Consider the following 25188-nt stretch of genomic DNA (forward strand, 5'->3'; position numbering starts at 1 on the left):
AAAGGTAACAATGGGTGGCCTAACATATAATATTTTCCCGGTGAACTTTAGCATAAAAGACAATAGTTCCATAAAAAATACTTGGAGGCTCTAATTTATAACTAAAAACTCGGCCTTTTAGCCTACTTAACGCTAAAATGGCCGAAATGTTGTTTTTGACATTATTACATTTTTAAAGTCGATTTTCCGTAGTTTTAATCAAAATAACCTCTCTTATTTCGTGAAAATTATTGATTTTATCCAAACCATTTAAAAGAAGAAAATCATTTGAAAACTTTGTGAAATTTTTAATATTGTTTGAAATATACTTATGTATATTAGTATGATTATAATTGGAGTTTTGAAAGATTAGTATCCTAGAAAATATATCACATCTCATTAAAAAATATCAGATTTTAATTGTTTCTAGTCATTTTTGACACCTTGGCCATTTAAATTAATGAAAAAATGATTACCATTATCGTATTAAAGGCTTATACCAATAGTAAAATCTTATCTATATTAATAAACCAAGGTTTTTTTGTCTGTCTTTATGAATGTATATTTAGATTATATACAGTTATTTTTAGTGTATCTTAAAAATGAGTTTTCAACTCATTTTTAACAACAAGGATGTATAGCTAGAGATCAGCCAGGTACCACCCTAAAGACTAAAGTACTCCTTGGCTCATTACGAATTATTAATTTTTTATACTCAAGCTATTATTCTTCTTTTATTCTTGAAGCGAGAAGATTCAGGTATTGAAAAGCTACGTGTGAGTGTGATTGGAAAAAGTAACCGAGTGACACCGATGATTTGTCGGAGTGTTACCTTCTATATTATTAAATCAAGTTTTGTCTGTTCGGAGACGCATAATAGCTCTGGCGAATGCCGGGCAGTACTACTAGTAAATAAAACATAGTGAGTTTGACTCTAGATGAGGTTTAGTATGGAGCGTGTGAGTTTTTACGTCAAGCTAATGAACTTCTTGAGGGCCTCCACAGACGAATGATACTTGGCACTGGCCTCATGCTCCAGAGATACAAATTGCAATGGCTCAAGTCTGGGCTATTTGCAGGTTAAGAATCCAAGCTCCAAAAGTAGGAAAATTTTCTGGGCAAGACAGCTTGTACTCTTTTGGCCATTTAGGACTGTGCACTGTCTTGTTGGAGGATGTAATTTCTTCCTTGAGCTATTCCAGGAATGTAAATTAAGAGTACATAACCAGAACCTTTACAATGGCAAAGGTTGACCCACACAAGTTTGCTTCAGCCTGCCAATGTTTACGACGCCATGTGGCCAAAGTTATCAAGAGAGGTAGATTTCATGATGAATAATTGAAGGTCATTAAATGTAGTTTTCTAATAATAATGCAAATGTGATTCTAACACTTCTAGCTCGTTCTTTATAAAGCTTTAAAGATTTTCACAATTTATCTGTACCATCCTGTACATTATTGAATCATAGTTTGTTTGTTCGTCTGAGCCTAATAACTCCTAGCAATGTCGGATTCTACCGTCAGTTCCTATAAATGAAAATCTGCAAATATCATAGACATACATTTAATGTAATTTATCTATATTTCAATGAAAATTAGAAAAATGATGATTAATATAATGAAGTGAAAAGACTTGTTCGATGAAGCCACAGAGTTAGAAATCCGCACGTTCATTTCTGATGTCTCAAGTACTGATGACGAATCCTTCAAATCGGGAGTGCTCATGTGTACTACCGAAGGACGAGAGCTTTTCTCTATAGCTACAGAGAATGAAGTTGTTTTCTGCATGACGCCATAGGTGAAAGCACTACTTGTTGTGGACCTTGTTGTCGAGCTTTGTCTTTTCCTCATCATCTCTTCTTTATCACATTTTTGAAGGATTCCCAAACTTGTCATATCACTCATGGGCCTTCCATTGAGAGAAAAGGGAGAAATGCATTTATTGAGAGTCATGAAGTCATCGGAGTTTCCCAAGAGAGAGTCCAGTATGTAAAGGACACGACATGTGCAAGGGAAATGATTCCCAACAACACTCACCTAAAGGGATATTAATTGTATTAAAGTTATTTGAAGCTATGTATCAGTTCGAATTTTTTGATTTAAATTGTCTTAAATCTCAAAAACCCACGTCAAAATCAGAAGCAAAAGAAGTCATATGGAACAATCTTAACTAAATAACGCCAACATAAATATTAGCAGAGATAGAAACATTAGTTTTGAGACTAAGGGTGTGACCGATTTTTTTTTCAGTCCAGTCTTCACTGATTCTTTCGAGAACGATCTGGACTAATATTTCGGTTCACACTGAAGTTGGAAACTGTGGATCGAAAATATAAATATACATGAAGTAACTTTTCTAAAAAAAGTTCAAAAGGTCGTACACAACAAATTTTACTTTTAATCAATTTTTTAATTTAAAAGAAGTCTTTTTTTTTTGACAGAATTAGTTTGGTATTACAAAAATTAGTACTGTCCTACATTGCGCAAATATTTCCAGGCTGAAACTCAACTTTGTAATTAATACAATTATAGATCGAACATACCATAAATTACGGCTGCATGGGATAAGCTCATCACGCGTTGTTATTATTTTTTTCACGTGAGAGATTGTGTCTGCTATGTGATAGTGGCACGAAACTAAATGATACACAAGACATCTTTCAGAAGAAGAAGATGCATTTGGCTTAGTGTTTGATGGACCATAAAAACTAAAACGAATGCAGTCCTATCAGTCCAAAATGAGATTAATTTAGTATATTTTCAGTTGTAGGAGTTTCATCATGATCTCATTAATCAAAGAGACAAGATACCTGAAGTTTAAGTAGAAGGCGAGTGGGTAGAAGTTATTATAATAGATTGTAGCTATCATTCCTTATTTTTTTAATTATATTGTTTAATACTAGCTAGGAGGGGAAAAAACAACGTAGGAATGAAGGACCAACTAATCGGTCCTTAGGACCGTTGAAATATAAACAAAGTTTGCACCGATAGGAAATCATTCGTAAGACCGATCCAATGCTATTTTAAGTGATTAAAGAGAGGGAATATAGATCAAACTTGATTTCAAATTAATAATTTAGTATCTCGAAATGCATTACAACCTATCACTGTTTTTATAGATCTGTCATTCTCCAACTTTAATTAAGTAGTGACAACTAGTGACTTAACATGAGTATTCCAATTTAATGAATAAAAAATGCTGCAAAAATATTCCTTCAATCTAGATTAAATATTTTAAGTACTTAATTACTTTTTTCTCTTTCTTAATAGTTTTTTCTCATAATTTAGAAATTTTGGTATTAGGGAAATAATTTGTCTGCCTTACGGGCATTTTCTTCTTGTCATTATTATGGACTGCACTGATATCTCACTTCTTTCATTACTGAGTCCGATATATATGTATATATTACTTTATCTCTGAATATGAGTCAGTGACTCTTAGCATCCAGCTAATATTTATTATTTTGAAACATCGGAGAGGATGTTTCAAAATATGGGACGTTTTTAAGGACTCATAACAGGGACGGGGACAACGAGAAAGATAAAAAGACTAAGTGAAGAAAAAGGCGGGAAAAAATAAATTTCTCAATAAGCTGTTGTAGATCCGATGTCTTATGTTATTTTATATTAGAACAAAATACATTTTTTGAGAAAAACAAAAGAAAGAGAAAGCCCTTTAAGAGGTTGAATATATTATATAAATAGAGTTGAAATTTTGTAAGGAAACAAAGAGTCGGAGGAGAAGGCGGGAGCGTGACATATGCCCCTTGTTATATGCTTTTTTGAGCGAGAAAATGAATCACTCATATAAAAAAGATAACCTTCTAGATTTATAATAGAATTATCCCAGGGAAAATATTGAAATTATATTGAAATTTATATATATTTAATTTATTATATATTTTTAAAACAATTTGCAGCAAAGATAGGCGAGAATGCTTACTTCAGAGTGTGAAGTTAACAACACCATAGCCTATTAAATAAAGGAAAAAAAGAAGAAACACACACACTACAACCCCTTTTTCTTCTCTAATTTTTAGGTGTAGTATTTTGATTAAAAACTAATCAACTCTGTATATAACAAAATAAGGGATCTTTGTAAAGAAAAAAAAAATTGTGTGTGCTCTTTATTTTAATGTTCCTTGAATTGGTTAAATAGAGTTGCATTTCATTAAGTATAAACATTATTGTATTACATTTACTCCATCTAAACTAGGATTTTTTTTGGTGAAATCCATCTAAATAAAGTATATTTCTTTGTCTAGGAATCACATGGTTGCAAACGTACACAAATTGAATTCAAGAGAATGACTTCTTCTGAGCGCGTTGTCCATATGCTACGGCGATTCCATTTTTTTTTTATTAATTATATAATAAGTGGTAGGTGTGTTGACACCACCCTGTAAAAGAATAATTCTCGCCTACCTTTGGTGTAAATTGATTTAAAAATGTATGGTGAATTAAATGGATATGAATTTACATATAGTTATCATATTTTCGCTTCACTAATGCTATTTTAAATGTTGAAGATTCTTTTCTTTATAACATTTATTCAATTTATCTCACCAAAATCCAATAGGAGCCAGCTGATATTAACAAAGGGTTTGCTTCAGTTGTACCATATGTCTTGCTCCTTCTTTTTCCTTACGCACTTACTAAAACACCACCTCTGTATATAATATATATGCAACAACATTGCCCTCGATCAGTCTACTGTTCTATATGGACAGGACCGATTTCAATCCCGTATTCAGGATTGACACAGCCCTAGTTACTTGACTTCCAATGTTATTTATAGTACAAACCTCTTTTACGTTCATGTTTTGTAGAGCATTTTCATACGGGATTTCAAGCACATGATTCCCTGAGAGTACGAGTTTGTTCACAAAGCTTTGAGGTAGGATAGAGAAATCCTCTATACGATCAATTTTATTATTTAACAACCGAAGCTCGTTGACTTCATTCATTCCATGAAAGGCTTTTTTCCGTATGGTTGCAAGGTCCGAATTCTCAATGTTAAGTTTTTGAACATTTTTCAATCCTCGAAACGTATGTCCCGATAACTCAGAGAGATCCAAGTAAGCCAACTTCAATAACCCAATGGATTCGAGTCCATTAAATGCATCCGCTTGTAAATTCCGAACTCCAGCTGGTAGGAATAGGAACTCTACGTGTTTCAAACCTGAGAATGCTGAGCTATTGACAACCTATGTATATAACAGATAATTACTTTGTGATATTGTAAACACATCTGGGGCGCAGATAGGATTTTTAAACTGGGAAGGGAGGGGAGGCGTATTGTTTTTAAATCTTAGTGGAGGATATGTTGGGGGTGTAAGAAAATCTGAGGAGGAACATGTTTCTAAGGAGAATGTTTCTCAACTGATGGGTTGTGACCCAAACGAGACTTCTTATAGATAAATAACTGTGGGAACATCACAAATAACAAATTATCCAGGTCTTTAAAGTTCCATGGTTCAAGTGCATGTGTGAAAAATTAAAAATCGATAGATAGAAAAATGATTCAAACGTCATGTGAGGTAGCATAAACTGGGATAATTAATAAAGTAATATGGCTCTGAAATTTATTTTATTTGTTTTGTTCGCACGCTTAATAAAATACATTTTTTTTGGAAGGCTAGGATTTAATCATTAGATAATATTTTACGACAAAGTCAAGATGGCATCAAAAATGATACCATTGTCGGTCTAGTGTTAAATCTAAAGCCTAGACAAAGAGAAAGGACTTGTATATTGTCATACAAACATTTAACTATTGTGAAATTGACTATGCGTTCGTTTTTAGATTAACTATTTAGTGCTCTAGGGGTACCAAAATATTTAAAACAGTATTATACTAAAATGTTATTAGTTCTTTTAGTAGAAATTTATGTTTTCGTTTGAATTTTTTAAATTGAAATATAGATCTATAAGATCTACAATTTGGGGATACGAATTCTTGGCCTTGTCAAACAGTCATCTCAGGGCCGTTTTTTTAGAATGTCCTTTCTTAACAAAAGGCCATTCAAACAAATTCTGCCCTTCTCCAATATATATATAATCCTGCAGATGCCCCTGACCCTCCATCCCATTATATTTGTAGACAAGATAATTTCACTGAATGCATTGATGATCGCATTTTCGAATTCAACAATTATGGTATTGGGTGAAGGATAGTAGTCAAACTATAAAAAGTCTACTGTCTGAGCCTTATAATTTTCCAGAAAATAGCTCAAATATCCCTGGACAGGCCTGTGACGATAGGGGAAGGGTCATAGACGGATGATACCACCGCTTTGACTAAAATTTTTTACTAATTTTTGTCACAATTTGTTTTAATGTTAAAAGAACATAAATAACTGTCCAGTCATTTTCTCGAATTAAAAGACTTGATTTGTCCGGGACTTCAGTCACTCTCTTGATCTTATAGTCGGAAATATTTATTTATGATTTAAAGAGTACTAAATTTGGTATAAGTTAATTTTTATTACTTTACTATATAAAAAAATATATTATTAATTAATTAAAAACTTCACAACCATCACAGACAAATATATTTGTATATGAGTTCTTATTTTTGAATTGGTAATTTTATTTCACTATGCTTACATTCGTATTATCTTTTTTTTTTACCCCCTCCATCCCTACTGCGCCCATGGACCACAAAGGTAATAAATTTAAACGTCTTACTTTGATTGGATTGTTATTTAATAGTAAAGTTTTAATACTCTCTGTCCCTGCAAAGGCATATCCATCAATAACTTTGATTCTGTTGTGACCCAATCGAATATGAGTTATGTTAGTTAAACTAGCAAAACTAAAGCCTGGAAGACGATTCAAGTAATGATTATTCTGTAAGGAGATTTCTTCCATGTCTTTGAGGCCCTATAAATATTATAATCATTTATTCTAGGGTTAAAAAAAGAAGCTTTGTTCATTAGAGTTCGATACTTTTGACACCGATGCTTTGAGACCGTACAGTTTTGGTGCTGATGTTTTGGTTTTATCATGATAGTTCATTATACTCAAAGAAGAGTGCAACAAATTCAGAGCTTTCTGCATAATACTTTTAGTACATAGGCAGCTGTAAAGGCACACTAAAAATTCCTTGATACAAAGTAATTTTCCAACTATCGATGCAAAAATCATTTCTAATGATTTGAATGTTATAAATTAAGCTGTTACTTATAATATCTATATTTATAAAGTCAATTTTTTTTTGTTTATTTGATGGTCTAACATAGATACCCTTTGAACAACGAGTGTGTGTAGCTAAAGCTCAGCGCGTCATTTAAAAAAAAATAAAAGGAAAAAATAATGAATGCAACTTTAGATTATGTTTTAGCAACGGGCGTGCATGGCTCAGGACTTCCTATTAAAAAAGAAAAGGGAAATATATGTGTAGTATTGTAAATCCAAAGTATTTTTTGATGTGCACTTTTTTTTGGCGGTTAACCTGAAGAATATTTTCTTGTATTTTATTAAGCTTATCATTTAATTCTGGAACCAGTTTGCGGTTACACTACATCATTAAAAAATGGTCTCTGATGACGTAATCCCTCAAAGTTCTAACATTACAAAGAAAACTATCCTTTTTAAAAAGGCAAGAGTAAAACCTGCCTACTACTGAATCGTCCATTAAAGTCTGAACACTTTAAAATCTTAAAATTCACCAAGATATTATTTATGAATTAACAATAAAATTTCACCAACATTAATACTACGAATAGATGTGTGTCTAAGCTCTCTTAATCATTCATGTAGCCACCCTTAGCTGCAATGATGGCTTCCAAGGCAGTGGCAAAAGGTCTTTCACCCGCTGTGGACGTAGTCTTTTGTTATGACGTCCCAATACTGGCAGAACGTGGCCTTGAGGACTTGTATATTTGGATGACGGACACTGCAAGCCTTCCCCTCGACATGCACCCAAAAGGTGTAGTCGAAGAGTGTAGACAGTAGTCCTGAAGACCCCCAACTGCTTGAAATGACCGGACAGAAGTTGGTCTTTCATGTTCAAGTGTCATTTCCTAGACTTGTACATAAGCTCGGGGAGCTCAGGTTTGTTTTGTTTTATAACTAATTGTTTATGCTTTAATATATCCGAGTATGAATGAACTTCAATCATTCAACCTTCATGCATGATTGAATTAGAAGGTACAAAAAATTACATTTTCTCAAAAAGAAAATAAAGATAAAAAAATTATTTAAAAAAATTTCTTTTCTAAAAACAAGGTAATTCCGGTAAATTATACAACAGAGGAATCTTTTTTTATTCAGATTTTAAGATTAATTACTAGAAAAAAATATTGCACGTTTGAAGGTCACATTTTATACAACTCTGAATATGAATATCTAACCTATATTACTTTTTTTTTAATTTGACCTAAATTTGGCAAATATGTTCCGTAAATTGAGCAATTTTTGAATAGCTTCAATTTTCCCCCTATGGAAACCTTATTCGGAGCCAAAACATCGGTGTCAAAGCGATCCATTTCGTAGCTTCTACGCCTTAACTTACCCGAAAGGCAAAGGGTTCAACTTTTGATATATTGTTTGAGTCCAAAATTAGCTTTCGCAGGTGTTTGAGATTGGAAAATGCTATGAGTGAGTATAGATATTTATTTATGTATAAAAACACTTTTAAAAATTAACAGACAAATCCTTACCGTTCGAGGGTATTCTTTTGATATTTTGCTGAGTAATGGTAATTTCCTGAGTTTCCTTTGGAAAATTTTTAGGAATGTTTCTCAGGACGCCCTTTGTATTGCATAGAACCTAAGAAGATAAAGAAATTGTTATGTGTATTTAGTTAGTAAATTAATTCTATGTACTTTAAATAGAAAAGAAACCGAAAATTAATATGGAACATCTGACAATTTGATTTTTGTTTGAAAGAGAGCAGCTTAACTGCCATGACTATAGTTGTATAAAATATGATTTAATATATATATTTTTTAAACTAAAATTACTTATTGCATATAATTTTCGAGTAGCATCTCTTCGTAGAACACACACCAATTTTCAGCCGGATCGGTCTATTGGCATTCGTTTGAATCGAGGAAGTGGAGTGATTTTCCAAAAATGGAAGAAAAAGAATTTCGTGTCTTAATTAAATATTACTTTATGAAAGGCAAAGCGCCTCAGGAAGAAGCTTGATAAACATTATGGGGACTCGGCACCTTCGATTAGAAGAGTTTATATGTGGTTTCAAAAATTTTGGTAGTGGCCATTTGGGCACAAGTGACGCTGAACGTTCTGGACACTCTGTTTAGATTACACTCCAGAAATCATTGATAAAATCCATGCTATGGTGATGGATGACAGAAGAGTGAAGGTGGCTGAGATTGTTAGTCCTGTGGGCATCTCGATTTGGAACCCTATTTCCATTAATTTTGCGACTACAACTGCTGAGGTGTGAGCTGGTGTTTGTGTGCCAATCCTGGCGTTTTTCTTGCAGCTTGGTTTTCAAACTGTCCAATAACGATAAAAAATACCTGTTTCAAATAGTCGATGAGGATTATTCCTTGTGAATCCAATAAACAGTTTCCATAATCTTTCCGGCCGATTCCTCGATTCAAAAAAGTTGGTGTGTGTTTTTCTAAGAGGTGCTACTAACTAAACATATCTTCGATACGCGCCCGTAGTGCCATCTCTCAGAATTTGCACGGACTTTTCAAATTACCCTTGTAAGCTTTTAAAGATCCGAAAAATTCCTTAGATCTTTTTTAAGAGTAAATCTCAGACGTTCTTGGATAATACAAGTTTACTTATACCGTACTAGGGCACTTTGGATCCGGATCTAAGACCCGTCCTTTTTATTCCTGAATAAAAAACGACAAGTGTTACAACTGTCTCCATAACCAAGGATACTTCCCTTAATGTGGACCGATCAAAACTACAAAGTAGCAACTCTAGATCCGGATCTAAGTCCCATCCTTTTTCTTCCTGAATAAAATTCGACAAGAGTTGCAATTGTCTCCATAACCAGGGATACTTCCCTTATAAGGACCCATCAAGACTACAAAGTAGCAACTCTACCCAGTCCCCCTCCTATGCATAATATATGTGATATTTCTTTATCCATCTCTGCTGTTGAAAGTAGTTTTCTTATTCCAAAACTTTTCCATCTGTTATACTTTGTCGTGTCGTAATTTATAAGTAAAATAATGGAGCGTAATATGTATTAATATGGTTGTATATAAGAAACCTACAAAACCAACAACCACATAAATATGGTGTTGTTCTTGATGCAAAAAAAAAAGAAGAAAAAAAAAGAAGACTTTCTTTCCATGTACATTGTACATATTACAATAAGGAGATATAAGTGCTTTACTTTCTGGTAAACACATCTTTTATTTTCTCTTCTCGCCTTCGCTGTAATTCATTTTCATTTATGATGCTGATGAGACTGTTGACGTATAATATAATATATTAACATATTATACTACCTCCATTTGGTATATTTTTATTTATTGTTGCGCCATGTTTGTTCATGACACTCAGTTATTTTATACGATGGCTCTATAAACAATTTACATTATCCTATTTAATAGCTTCTTCCTTCTTTCTCGTTGTTGTATATTATGTGTGAGACACTTTATCCGATCATATCCGATCTTAGAAAAATGTTTGAATGCTCTTAATTTAACAGAGGAGGGAAGGAATTGAGATTCGAGACTTACGACTCGACTTGTATTCAAGTACATATTCTGAAGAGTTGCTACTGGACTTGATCTTACATTCAATGATTGAAGACTTGGCTTGGATTTGAGTAGATATTTCTAAGAGTTGTGACTCTAATTGATCTCACATTGCAAAAAAAAATTGACTTGTACTTGAGTCCATATTTTGAAGAGTTATAACTCGAACTTGATCTCACATTCAAAGTCTGAAGACTTGATTTGAACTCCATTTGATCTCGCATGCAAATACCAAAGACTTGACTTGGATTTGAGTCAATATTTTGATGAGTTACGACTCTACTTGATCCCACATTCAAGGTCTGATAAATTGAAGTGGACTCGATCTAAACTCCAAAAACTGAAGACTAAACTAGGACTTGATTCCATATTTTGAAGAGTTGAGACTCGACTTGATCTCACACTCAAAGACGAATTGACTTGGACTCAAGGACAACTCAAAAATATAAGCGAAACCTTCTTCAAATTTGTCATGGTTACCATGTTGATGCTTTTTTTATTATTATTATTCTATCGATTACATTACCGATCATGAAAAACGTAGAGGAACATTGATTATTTGTTGCAAAAGGTATAATTGTAAGTCCTTGTCGGATACAGAGTAGAATTGGGATAGAGCTCCGAATAATTCTTGCCAATGTCCTTGTTTATTTCCTTCTTTCCTACCCCTCATCAGAGCTGCTAGTAGCTAATTTAATTATACGTCATGACAGCTAAGCTGCTCTCCTCTACATTTTTTTATCATAACCAAAAAGCTACCGATAAGCATCACTGAGGAACGTAACTATGAATTCTAGCATAATTCAGGATCGACATCGGAGTATTTCCTACTTATTATTCTTGATTATTTTCATCTTCCTCTCTCCCATTGCTACTCACAGCTAATCCAATCAAAATTTTATGGCAGCTAAGCTACCCTCATCTCAAACATTCATCAAATTATCTGGATTACCATATTCAATTTCGTTTTTTTTTTAAACTTTAACATGGCCGTAGGTTATATTTTTTACGACTCCCCATACATTTTAAACTGAAACCATACGAATATTTATAGGTACATACAAGCATACATTATATGGCTTTCGTTCTTGATGAAGTGAGTAAATATATTGTGTTTATTTTGTATTTCCACCGAATAGGCATTAATTTTACTTTCAAAATAAAATCACTTCGTCCTGTTTTCCCTTGAGATGCTGTTATTTCATTTCTTAAAAGAAAAGAGAAAATGAGTTTCCGTCTTAATGAATAGGATCTGAATCATTAATATGATACAAGGAGGAGATTCTACGGGGTGGAAACTAAAAATCGACACAGTTTGTATTTTATTCTTAAATGCTTTATGTATTGCCCATAATATATGCGACAAAAATATTACTTAAAAAAAATCTCCATTATACCGGTCTGTGCAAAAGAATTCAGACTCTTTGTGGAAAAATAGTTAAACATATATCATTAATTTGAAAGGCTTTTTTTCTGTATTCTATTAAACCAAAAGTGGCTTAATATTTGATTTTCTATATAATGATCGAATATGGCCGCCATCAGCTTCCAAAACGTCCTCCAGATGGAGCCAGAAGCCCTGGTTTAACCGGATGAGGTAGTTCTGGGACATTGCGACTCTATGGTGGCCATGAGCTCTTGTCCCAGAATTGCATATTGTTGGCCAACCATTTTTGGGCCAAGATGACAGTATGTGCTGGCGTACCATCTTGCTGAAACACGAATTTGGATCTTTTGGCCATCTCCTAGGCCCATGGTAGTACCTTGTTCTCCAATATGCCAAATAGTCCTTTGCAGTGAGTCTGTAGTCCGTTGGGAACCAGATGGGGTACATTTTTGCTCCATTCGAAGCCACAATTCCTAGCATGGTTACAGAGGCTGGATGTTTGGCGGTATCGTGGCTATCATTCAGGCACTTCTCGACTCGAAAAGTTAAAAGCCTGTTATGTTCTAGTAGCCTTGATGACACAGCGAAGGGGAGTCCGGTGCACAGTAGTGAGACTACCTCAATCCTCTTCAGCTCATCAGGCATGGGCATTGAGTTGATTAAAAAAAAGTTTTTATCACAAATAAATGTTGACTGTGTTAGCTATCTGGAACCGTCGGAATTTTTTCTCTACATTCACCCAACTCCAACTTATTATTATTAATTCATTTGTACGGACCGGTAGTCAACTATTTCTCTATACAATTATGCAGCCATAATCTGTTATTAGTGTTTTGTCAGTTGTTATTTATAACTGCAGTCAAGTTCATTCCGGTCCTATATAGCCAGTGCAGCCTCACTTGTCGGTGCCTAAAGAAGGTAAAATTGATGCCTCTTGACGTCATTGAGATATTTTGCATTTTTATTAATGACTTCATTATATAATAGAGATTAGTTTGAGTTAGTCCTTATTTGGGATTGTCCAGTCCGGTGCCATCCAGTCCTTAAAGAAGGTAAATCGATCTTTCGTTAAGGCTGTTTTTCCTTTTTTTAAATTATTCCGTTATTATGGTTGTGTTGGTCCTTATTTATGAGCGAGGACCGCGGTCTAGTCCAGCCCAATCTTATTTGACTGTCCTTAAAGAAAGTAAAATGTATCCCTCGTGATGTCATTGAATAATAACATATATTATATAAATAACTAAAAAACAATATAAAATGGTTTTTTTAATATTCAATTATAATTAAGCATGGATATTTTTTGCAAGGATAGTGCAATGCTCTAAACAAAATTCCAAGGACCAACAGTTAAGGACTGGTCCCTAAGACCGACTGTCTTTAGGCCTTTGAGGATTGTTTCCCAGGATCGTTAGGATTGACCCTAATACTGAATCGGACCGTATAAATATGGACTGACATAACATTAGAGGATAACTGTGACAGTAATTCTCTTACAAAAAGAGATGCTGGACTTACAGATGGACTCCTGATCTATTTTAATCCAGGCTTCGTCAACAATTGTCTTTATTCACTTCATACTTACATGACTTTCAAGGATTTCTCATAGTTGTCGGTTACTTGAACTTTTATGGATCTTAAAAAAGATCCAAAGGATTTTTTTGGATCCAAAAAAGGTACAAGTATAGGTTATTACTTTTTTTCCATTGTCATTTCCCAAGGAGTATAAACACACGGCACCCTCCGTGGATCACAGAAACTGCAATTTAATACAGTAACCCGTGATGCATATACCCTTGAGGTGGGATATATGTATTTACGTTAAACATTTTAATCATCTTGTATACAATAATAAAGGCGAATTAATAAAAAATTAAAAAAATGATATTTGGTTAAAAAATATAATAAATAAATAAAACAGTTTTTTTTTATCGTGTAGGTAACAAATAACCATTGTTTTGAAAAACGTCCTTAAGGTGTTAAGTGCCCGTGAAAATTTGGATGAAACTTTGTACATCTTTTTTACTCCAACTTGATGAGTCCTCATCAACTAATCCCAATTTTTAAAGATGCATTTTCATTGGAATGGGGCCAGAAACAAAGCTCATAATTTTCATCCATAATTAGGACTTGTAAAGAACCGTTTCATTTTACGACAAGTTGGATAAATCTACTATTCCTTTTCCCCTTTTGCAGTTACTATTTTTTAAATTTCTACCTCCAAAGTTGTATGTGGAACTTCTATATGGGATTAATAAGTCATTTGGCACTCAATTTTAGACAGAGTATCCACAAATTCGTTCCCAGTGTTGCCGTCATGAACCCTTACCCATTTTATACTTAAGGGTCGTTTTGTATTTCCAATCTCTTCTAAAAATACATGGTTGTTGTTCTGCTTAGTACTTAACCCTGGTCATCTGAATACTAGTATATCGAACGTAATCATCTATATTTATCTTGATTAGAGTTTGGAGCGATATTTACATAAAATATAACAATAATTCTAATAATTATGTTTCTAATAGTTTTATCATTGGATTATTCATTTTTTCTTTATCAGTAATCAGTAAAAATGTAACCTTAATTCTGATCCTATTTTATTTAGGTTGAAACTTTGGATGAAATCCTCATAGACAAGTATACGTCTAATTTTGGTTCTGATCTAGATCCAAGTGTCATTTACTCGAATATTTACGTCTAAAGATATGTACCGAGCCGGATCCCAAAAAATTTGGATCTTTCCTTTTTTTAGCCCCACTCCGATGCCCTTATAAATAGTGTTATGTCAGTCCTGATTTATCTGGTCCAGTCCAGTATTAGGACAGGTCCTTAAGACTTTTGGTCTTCCGTACTGTCAGTACTAAAATGGATTAAAAAGACAAGGAATAAAGTTGAGTGACTTTATCAAGGACATAACTCTTTTTTTTTTTTTAAATATTCCTTTCACTGGTTAGATGGAGTTGCACTCGTTAAGTATAAGTAAACATTATATTATTACATTTATTCCAACTGACAAAGGAATATCCTTTGAAATCTATATACGTCAAGACGTTTTTTCTCTAGAAAAGATGGGGGCGTGAACCTATTCATATTGAGTTCAAGAGAAGAATTTCTCCTAAACACGTTGTCCATTGAGCTTCCATAACTTTATAAGTTTTAGGACTGAACTAGACGGGAGAAACTGATCTGGACGGGACTACAGTCTTCAATTAGAAATAAGGACTGACATAACATTAATTGTAAACTCAATTAAAGAATAAATTACGTTATCCTACAACTCAAGGCTAATAGAAATACAAGTTTAGACCATTATATAATTGGGCCTGCTAGAATTTTCAATATGATGTATCGCACTGACTACTGGACAAGATAGGAAGATTTTGATTAAACACACAACCACTTATAGTCTATGACGTCACTATTGCTAGAATTTTAAATTTAATTTATCGTACCGACTGTTGGTCAAGAAAAACAGATTTTGAGGAAACACGCAGCCACTAATACATTATGACGTAACTAATAAAAGCGTGGTGGAAATCAAACATCAGTCGTACACGCGATATAGTAGGACCTTGTATTTCTATTAACCTTGACTACAACTGATTTTTCATTGATGATGCAATGTAGTACCGGAATTTTTAAAATCAGTCATTTATAACTTTTGAATTGTATATGGTTGTACATTTTGTAGTGTTCACTCTGTTATTCATACTGGATTAAAAATCGTAGCCGTGTCTAGGATAGGCTCATAAGACAAAATAACTTTATTTTATTTATAAGTTTAAAGATCCTATCCTTCGAGGGATTTCCTCACGCACAACATAGAAATAAATAAAAGGATCAAGATACAAACACCCCCCTTCACATTGCTGGTGAGACATATTTTGACATTAATTTATTTTTCTTTTAAGACGACAAAAATACGAAAACACAAAAAAAACTTTCTTCATAAAAAAAATAGAACCAAAGCCTCATTACATTATGAGTTCATATAATCATAGTATTGTACACAAAAACTTTGGACATTTATATATTATGTGTAGAATAATCCTGAGAAAATATCCTTATACATATTTGATGAAATCCTTCACCTAACTGTTCATTAGAATGTTCCATTTTGGGGTTAATACATTCCTTTTCTACTAAAAGATCTTGTCTGCTTGAGACAAATAAAAAAAAGGACCACAATCAAAGTTTGAGTCATTTCAGGTCATTTTTGATGCTCTCCATCTCTCATGAGTAGATTTTCCCTTCTCAATAATTAAAATTAATGATAAATGCCCTATACCGGGGGGTTCATTATAAATCTTAACTTTAACTAATTCATTAATAAATAGAGGGTGAGGGATTGAAAGTAAATCATATTCCGATACATTAAAACATGAACAATTAGTTACAAAACAAAATAAACCCGAGCTCATTAGCTTATGTACAAGTCGAGACAAAGACACTTCAAAGTGATCGACTAATTTTCATTTGTGCAATCTAAGCTATTGGTTGTCTCAAGGATCACCATCTACGTCGTCAGTAAGCCCGAAACGTTAGAGAGGAAGAAGGTTTCTATCAAAAAGGCCAAACTGCATCCGTAGGATTTAAAGAAAACAGCCCAGACTAATCCTCTCAAGTCCATGAAGGCCCATGCAAGAGATCTCGGGATTTCACACAGACTGTCCATGGAGCTGTGGAAAAAAAAGGGTGGAAATAGCCTTGTGAAAGTGAAGGGACCACTTTTGACACCAACAATGAAAGAAACCCATCTTCTCCATTACAAGACTGTTTTGAATGAGTCTTTTGAAATCTTTTTTGACACTTTTGACCCCCCCCTACACCCCTGATGTCCACCCCCTCAACCACACTTTTTGGGTATATGTCGTCGAGTAGATCGAGTAGTACATCCATTTATAGCATTAATTTTGTTGAAATTGTAGTGTTAATCCATAAATTTTATTCTTCAAAGATTTCAGATTATAATATATCACTCGGTAAAGTAAAAATGCATACTCAGGTTGCAACTATAAAAGTCGCTACCACTTTCTAGGACATATTTGATACACCTTTCATCATTGATAACGATCCTCCTTTTTGTATCCCTTCAACTTGGGCCAGATTTTGATTTGTCATCTTATTGATAAAATAATGTTTATCAGATTATATAAAAATGTATGAAAAAAGGTCACAGGGTACATAGTGCTCTTTTATGTAATATGTACACAAGTAACATATTTTGATCTATGAAATGACAATATAAGCATAGTAATGAAATCTCATAGTTTTTTTGCATGTAGCAACGAGCGTGTATACAGAATGTACTGTAGAAAGTACTTCCTGATGTATATCATATACATATTGTCGATTTAATAAACGAAATGTAGTCGTATTAATGAAATATTGAAGACGTGTTCATTTAAAATTAAATATGTAGCACATTTTTTGTAAATTTTTGTAATGACTCTCTTATACTACATGAACTAGCGGTAATAAAAAAGTGTAGTGCATATCATAATTACTTCATTATTGAGGAGAAACGTTTAAGTCAGACATGTCCAATCTTTTAATATAATGGGCTGCATTTCCAGTGGGATATTTTATTGGGCCACAATACCTATTAAATTAAATTTCATGAAAAATGCCTTCATAAGACAAAAAAATTAAATACATATTGATTTCAAATTTAGAATACTATTCGTAGTGAGAATGAGTAGTGGGCCGCATTTAAACATTTATCAGAGTGCAATGCGGCCCGCTGTCTGTGAGTAGGGCATCCCTGATCTAAGAAATGAGTGAGTAGCAGCGTGTGAGTGAGCTTATGAAAATAGGAGATTAACACAAAGGATTTGTGTAGGAGCTATCTTCTATATTATTAAAGCAAAACTTGTATGTTTGTCAATGCCTATTAACTCCAGACAATGAAAGGTATGACCGCTAGTATTTTATAACAAAGTGGAACGGCAAATAATTTAGCCATCTTAGCTGATAAATATGAGATCTACAATAAGTTTTCACCATATTTGGAACGGTACAAGAGGCTTAAAAATGGTCAATTTCGATCTAAAAATCATATTGTTTGAAATGGCCGGAGAGACATTTATTTGTTTGTCCCTAGTAGGATGATTTTTTTGGCACACTGCTTAAGTATTTATACATACCTGTATGGGTGACAAACAGAGACACTCCCGGGGACATCCATACACGAATCCCTTGATTAAAAAACAACTAATGAAGAACATCACTCCAAAGAAAAAGAAAGCTCCTTTCCCCAAATGAATCATTTTGTTTAATTATATCCTGAAAGAAAAAGGGTAAAAGATAAATAATTAAACGTTCATTTGTGTATCCAAGGTTGAGATACAGGATTCATTTGCTGTTAATTGTTTCGTAACCTGACTTATTTTTACTTCTTCAAAGATAGATACCGGGTGCTCCAGAGTTAGAGTTACATTACCTTTATCGTTAATGAAACAGCAGGAAGAAGTCCTAGCCAGCATATATTGCAAATTTAGTGCAAGATCAGTTGTAAAGGCAATTTTGAGTACTTTTGAAACAAAACCTTTTGGTCTCTCCCTTCAATAAATCATAGTATTGTATCGATCTACAAAAAAAACTAAACACACTGCGGTCCTATCAGTCTGGCCCTAAAAAGTTGTCAGTCCTAGAACTGGTCCTTATTGGTCTGTCATGGCAACTAACAACAACTGAAATGACGATGTTACTGAGTATATCCTTTCAGCTGTTCTACATAACCTCTTTCAAGATATCTAAAGTTTAAAGTAGCTTCAAGTTTTATACATTCTAGCTATTATTTACATTGTGATGTTATTCTTGTTTATATTAATCAATCCTAGCTAGCAGTGAAAAATAGCTAGGACCGTAGGACTGAAAGAACGATGTATCGGTTCTTAGGACAGTTGAATAGTAAAAAGATCAGACCCATAAAAAAAAAAAGTTAAGGGAGGGGGAGACTGATTAGGCAATCAGTTCTAGAACCGATCCACCACTTTTTAATCATAATCCTTTTGTTAGTAATATATGTCAACCAGGGCATTTTTGTTCCTTTGTTTATTCGGTCCAGTTCAGTTTCAGAACCGTCCTTTCGGTCCATGGAATCAGTCCTTAACTGTCAGACCTTGGAATATTTAATACAAATGTCGATGCTTTATTATGCCGAATAAGATATACGAGATGTATATTGAGAACTTTCCAAATTCCTTGCAAAAATATCCATATTTCCATTATAATTCAATATTAAACAAACATATTATATTTTTACTTAGTTACTTATAAAATTTATTATATTATTCAATGACGTCACTAGGTATAGACTTTACCTTCTTTAAGGAACAACAAGTGGATTGGACTGGATGGGCCCGGAATGGATCGCAGTCTCTTGTCCTAAATAAGGACCGACACAACACTAACAACCCAATAATAATAAAAATGAAAAACGCTACTAATGACGTCACAAGGGATAAATTTATCTTATTTAAGGACCGACACAACACTAATTTGGGATATTTAGGAGAACGGAAAACTCGGTTTCAGTTCTATATAGTTTAAAATAATCGTAAAAAGATAAAAACTGCGGGCTTGACCCTAGAATTTCACCCAAATATCCTATATATTCGGTCCCGGAGCCAAAAAATAGATAAAGCTTTACTTGAAAAATAAAAATATCGAATCGTTAGTCATAAAATACTTAGAATTTTGTTGACTCTAGTCCTAGTAAATTTGTTGATCCTTGACACGAGTCAATTTAAAAAGAGAATCTAAGAATAGAACCGAGTACTAAACAATTTGATAACTATCAAATTAATAATAAAAAAAGAACCAAAACTACCCGGATCTAAAATTAGAACATGAATTCCATCATTACTCCTTGTAGTATTGTTCGGCATAACGGTGCTATAATAATACCGGGGGGTTTATATTTTTAAAATGCTACTATACTAAATTGGTATTTAAAAAAATAATTTTTCTCTTTTAATAATAAGCTCTTTTTTCAAATGACAGTAAAATAATTTTTTTAAATCAAAAAAGTTTTATTTTTGTTTCATAATGATAATACTCATTTAAAATTTGGTTTTACAAAGCTTTGACAGTCATATCAGATAGGTGACGTCTCCCATTGTCGATAAACTGAATTTCGGTATTTTAATACCTGGAATTTTTTTTTTGCTTTATTTCCCTTTTTAAATAACTTTTCATTAAGAGGTTTTTAGAGGGAATGTATGTGTGTTAATACATATAGCCACCAAATTTAATTTTTAATATATCATATTTCATAACTGTGAATGATTGGTTTATTAAATAATAAGGTATTGACAATTTTGCAAAGGTTTTAAAAATATTGGGTTTTTTTGAATAAATTATCAAATTAGGATAAATTGTACTAATTTAGATGTCACCAGTTTTAGCTCTCTAGGACCATTTTCAGTGTAGTTTATTCCCTTTAAAGAATTTTGCAAATTTCAAATTGTGAAAATGAATTGAAAAATGTATACCAATATTTTTGTATATTAGAAATGGAAGCCATTAACATATTTTTATAAATTGCACCAATACAAACTCTAGACATAAGTTGCAATTCGTTTATTTTGTTTAAAAAAAGAAAAGTTTTTTGGCAATATTTATTTTTGACGAGAAAAAGGCACATTCTTCACAACTCCACCCCTGATAGCAACTGAATGTATTCCCAAGAAAACTTTAGAATCTCCGGTTGGACTGCAGTAGTGTTGTGTGGGTCCTTATTTAGGACGGAGGTCCAGTCCAGTCCCTCTAGTCGTTCCTTACCAGTCAGGATGGCCAAATCGACAGTTAAGGATCGATCCCAAGGACCAACAGTCCTAAGGACTGGTCTTTAGAATGGACTCCCTTTTCTGTGTATTTGTGTGCAAAGAACACTTTAGTTCTAGGATTTAGACAATTTTCATATAAACCACATAATCTATGAGGTATTTAATATTTTAGATAGCACACTAATTTTGACCCACCCTCTACGTTGTAAATAAGACTCCAGTAGATTTATTATTATTTATAAAAAAAATATTTCTTAGCTCTAACACTCTATTTATGAGATAACTCTTAATTTGATTAAGATTCAACAATTTCCTATTGTCTTATATATAAAACGTAGCTCACAAATAGTCCCATACATTCAGAGAGTAAATAAATTATTACCAAGATGAATTATTGATTAACTTCCGAAAATGGGTCAGCACAAAGCTAAATAGAATTATTTATTCTCAAAATTGCGTCTGAATTACAGTTTTTATTTATTTAATTAAATAACTAGCGACAATTTCTATGAGCAAAACTGTTCTGATTTGTCCTTTGAAGGCATCACAAAGTGTCTGTGTGTCAGACTCTGTCTCATCTAACCACGAATTGATCTCATTATTTCCCAGAGGCAAGCTCAAGTGTCTCACTGAGGGCGAGCAGAATATGTATTTTGATCACTACATACTGATAGTGGGACACCACATATCATTATTGTATAAATAAGTCCGGTTTTTAGCTCATTTATTTGTAAAAATTTTCATCGGAAATATTTTGAAAATCATCCCAAGCGTACCTTTAGTCGTCAAAGGGTTGGTTTAAGGTGGTATTATACAATTTATATAGTTATGTCAAATAACGGAATTTTTACTATTTACTGGAAAATTTATATACAAATTGTTTTTCTAATAAATTTTATATTTGAAATTTGATAAGGTAAATCAATTTTTGTTTCCAAATAATTAAAAATTTCAATTTTTTTTTATTTAAAGACTTATTTTTTTTAATTTTAACTTTTTTTTTCAAAATATTTAATTTTTTCTGAATAGCTATGGATTTTTGATTTTTTTTCCTAAAAATTTATATCTAAAATTTAATTTTTGTAATTTTTTTTCAAACATTTTAATTTTATGAGAATATCTAAAGATTTTTGAAAATTTTTGAGAATAGCTATGGATTTTTCAAAAAAAAAAATCAAAAAAAATTTGTTTTTGGGGAAACTGTGGATTTTGATCTTTTTTTTAAATAATTTTTTGTGAAGGGTTGTGGATTTTTAATTTTTTTTTCCAAAAATTTTTTATATCGAAATATTTTTCCAGAAAATTTTAATTGTTCATATTCCAAAAACCAAACCCCCTCAAAATCGCATCTTGGGGACGCCTCTGACATAGGTATATTAATAAAATTTTACTCTTTCAAGTAACTTTTTAAGATCCTGGTAGCACTTTATCCGCTGATATTGAATATTTAATTTTTACCCTTTTTTATCAAATCTGGTTTTTAATTTTTGAATTTTGTGAGTGTTTTTATAAGTTTGATACAACTTTTTAGTTAAAATAGTAATTAGTAATTCATATAAAAAATAATTTATTATCTGCAAATGTTAGAGTGATTTCAAATATAGGCTTATATTTCATGTGTATTCAATCTTGAGACTATGCAATCTTAATGCATGAAAAAACACATTTATATACGTTTTTTGGGGGATAGGAATAATGTCTCCATTTTTCATTGGCCAAAGGAATTCATTTGAAGCCTAAAAACTTAAATGGAATATATTCTTGATAAACTCAATTTGATACGCGAAAAAAACTAATTACAGATTCGAAATCAACATTTTACATGAAATCGGTGGAAATGTCTAAATACATTTGTAAACATTACAAATACCAATATTTTATAGACATACGAAGGTCGTTTGAAAAGTCCGTGTAAAGTTTGAGAGATGCACTATTGGCACGTATCGAGGCTATGTTTAGTTGTAGCATCTCATGGAAGAACGCACAATAAATTTAAGCAAGTTTGGATCGAGGATTCGTCTGGAAAGATTATGACGACTCTTTTTGGGATTCGCGAGGAATAATCCATATCGACTATTTGGAAAAAGGTGGAATTAATACAAGTGCATATTATTCATGGTTATTGGACCGTTTGAAAACCGAGCTGCAAGAAAAAAGCCCACGAATGGCCCACAAAAAAGTAATTTTCCATCACGACAATGCATGAGATCACACCCACCTCATCAGTGTTAGTTGGAAAATTAATAAAAATAGGGTTCCAAGTAGAAATCTCAGCCACCTTCCCTCTTCTGTTATCCATCACCATATCATGGATTTTATCAATGATTTCTGGAGTAATAACCTCAACAGATCATTCAGAATATTTAATGCCACTTGTGCTCCTATGGCAACTCCAAAAATTTTGAAACCACATATAAACTGTTCTAATTGAAGGTGCAGAGTCCCCATAATGTTTATGAAGCTTCTTTTTAGTCTCCTGAGGCGTTTTGCCTTTCATAAAGTAATATTTCATCAACACACGAAATTCTTTTTCTTCCATTTTTGGAAAATCACTCCACTTCCTCACTTCGAACAAATGCCGAACAGAAAGAAATATACCGGAATTGCTACTAATTGTACTTGAAGTAGTAAAAATTCACAGTCACAATTAATTTGATATATTATATTTGAGAGAAGCTCTAATATTGGGGTCAAATGAAGTTTTATTAATGAAATGAAAGCTCTAAAGTATAAATAATATTATTTGCTATATCAAATCATCCCCCCGTGTTTGGATGTAACGCCTATAATTGACAGTAGTAATATGTCTATAAAATATTTGGCTGAAAGGAGCTATAACCCTCCACCCAAATTTAGGAACTTTTTCTTTTTACAAGAAAATTTAAAATTTGAAATTTTTTTTTCCAAAAATGTAATATGCGTAACTTTATGTAATTTTTCACATTTTTTTTTTTGCAAAAAATTATTTTTTTTTGGATTTTCTTTCAAGAAAAATTGATAGTCAAAAGAAAAGAATCAGAAAGGAACATATTTTATTTGATAAGGGCCATATCTGAGCCAATATAAGTCTCTAAAATCAAATAAAGGCTTATAAACTATAACTAAAATTCTTGGGTATCTTAAGGGGTCCTATAAATTTGTATACAAAGACGATGATGATCTACTTAAATCACTCAAAATTGATCGTCAAAATAATAGAAGGATACATTTATATATTTTATTTGAAAGGCTATTTGGGGGCCAATATAAGTCTCTTAAATCAAATATTGACTTATATACTAAAGTTGAAATTATTGAGTATCTTAACTCATCCAAAAATTGGAATATGAAGCTCTTTTGACTTAAATTGGCCAAAATGGATCGTCACAGTAACCGAATAAGAAAATGACATATTTTATTAGAAAGGCCATATGGATGTTGATATAAGTCCCTTCCATCAATTAACGGATCTAAACTATAGCTAAAATTCTTGTGTATCTTAAATCATCACACAAATTTTTTAATACAAACCCTATATTTGACTTAAATTAGCGCAAAATCGATTATCTCAATAAAATAAATAGATTTGATATAAATTTGATAACTAGCAAACCAATTTAAGTCTTTGAAATATAGTAAACAATCTGAACTAAACTTTTTGGGATTCCTAAGTCAACCCCAAATTAGAATCCAAAGCCTTTATTTGACTTGAATGAGCCCAAAATCAATCATCCTAATAAAAAAAACGAGAAATTTGATGGAATTTTTTTATCGGGGTCAATATAAGCTTCTTAAATCAAATAAAAGGTTCTAAATTATAACTATTTTTTTTGGTTATCTTAAGTCCTCAACCAAATTTGGATAATAAGCCGATAAATGACTCAAATATGTCTATACAATATTGAGATTTATGTATATATTAATTAAGAAATTAATATATGTGTAAACCGTCAATATAAAAGTAAGCTCGAATGATTTTTTTAATGCTTCTTTTTTATCCCAGCCTTTTTTTATGTAACATATGCAAATATATCTAATTTATTAACCCTTACCTTCCTATTTGTAATCGAATAAATGATGTAATCTGAAGTGGCACTGGTTGACACTTCCAATGAGTCTGAGTTTAGCAAAAACATGGAAAAACAGAAAAAGAAAAATATCGGGGCTTTTTGCGGGGGAAAGAACGACGTCAGTTGAGTGTGTATTTATCATCGCTCTTTCCCTTGAGTTGCGGTGCTTTTCCCTCCCCCTTTCCCTTCCTGCGCTTTCATTTAGTGCTCTCCAACATTTACTTTATCTATAGAGTCAAATCTAATACCACTAATAGGTAGCGGAAATGCGTTTAAATCCATGTT

The 25188-nt window shown here is 32.5% G+C and overlaps 1 protein-coding gene across 1 annotated transcript; it reads right to left on the reverse strand.

Moving 5' to 3' along the window:
* Positions 1–1537: 1537 nt before the first annotated feature.
* LOC121120824 (uncharacterized) lies at positions 1538–24969 on the reverse strand. The gene is made up of 7 exons (XM_040715702.2): positions 24886–24969; positions 18209–18347; positions 8645–8753; positions 8497–8576; positions 6669–6863; positions 4784–5185; positions 1538–2015 (listed from the first exon to the last, which is right to left on the reverse strand). Exons 2-7 carry the CDS (start codon positions 18329–18331, stop codon positions 1557–1559), a joined length of 1368 nt encoding a protein of 455 aa, XP_040571636.1. The 5' UTR covers positions 18332–18347; positions 24886–24969; the 3' UTR covers positions 1538–1556.
* Between the last annotated feature and the right edge of the window lie 219 nt (positions 24970–25188).

Source organism: Lepeophtheirus salmonis, chromosome 6, assembly GCF_016086655.4.
Source record: "Lepeophtheirus salmonis chromosome 6, UVic_Lsal_1.4, whole genome shotgun sequence".
NCBI lineage: Eukaryota > Metazoa > Arthropoda > Copepoda > Siphonostomatoida > Caligidae > Lepeophtheirus > Lepeophtheirus salmonis.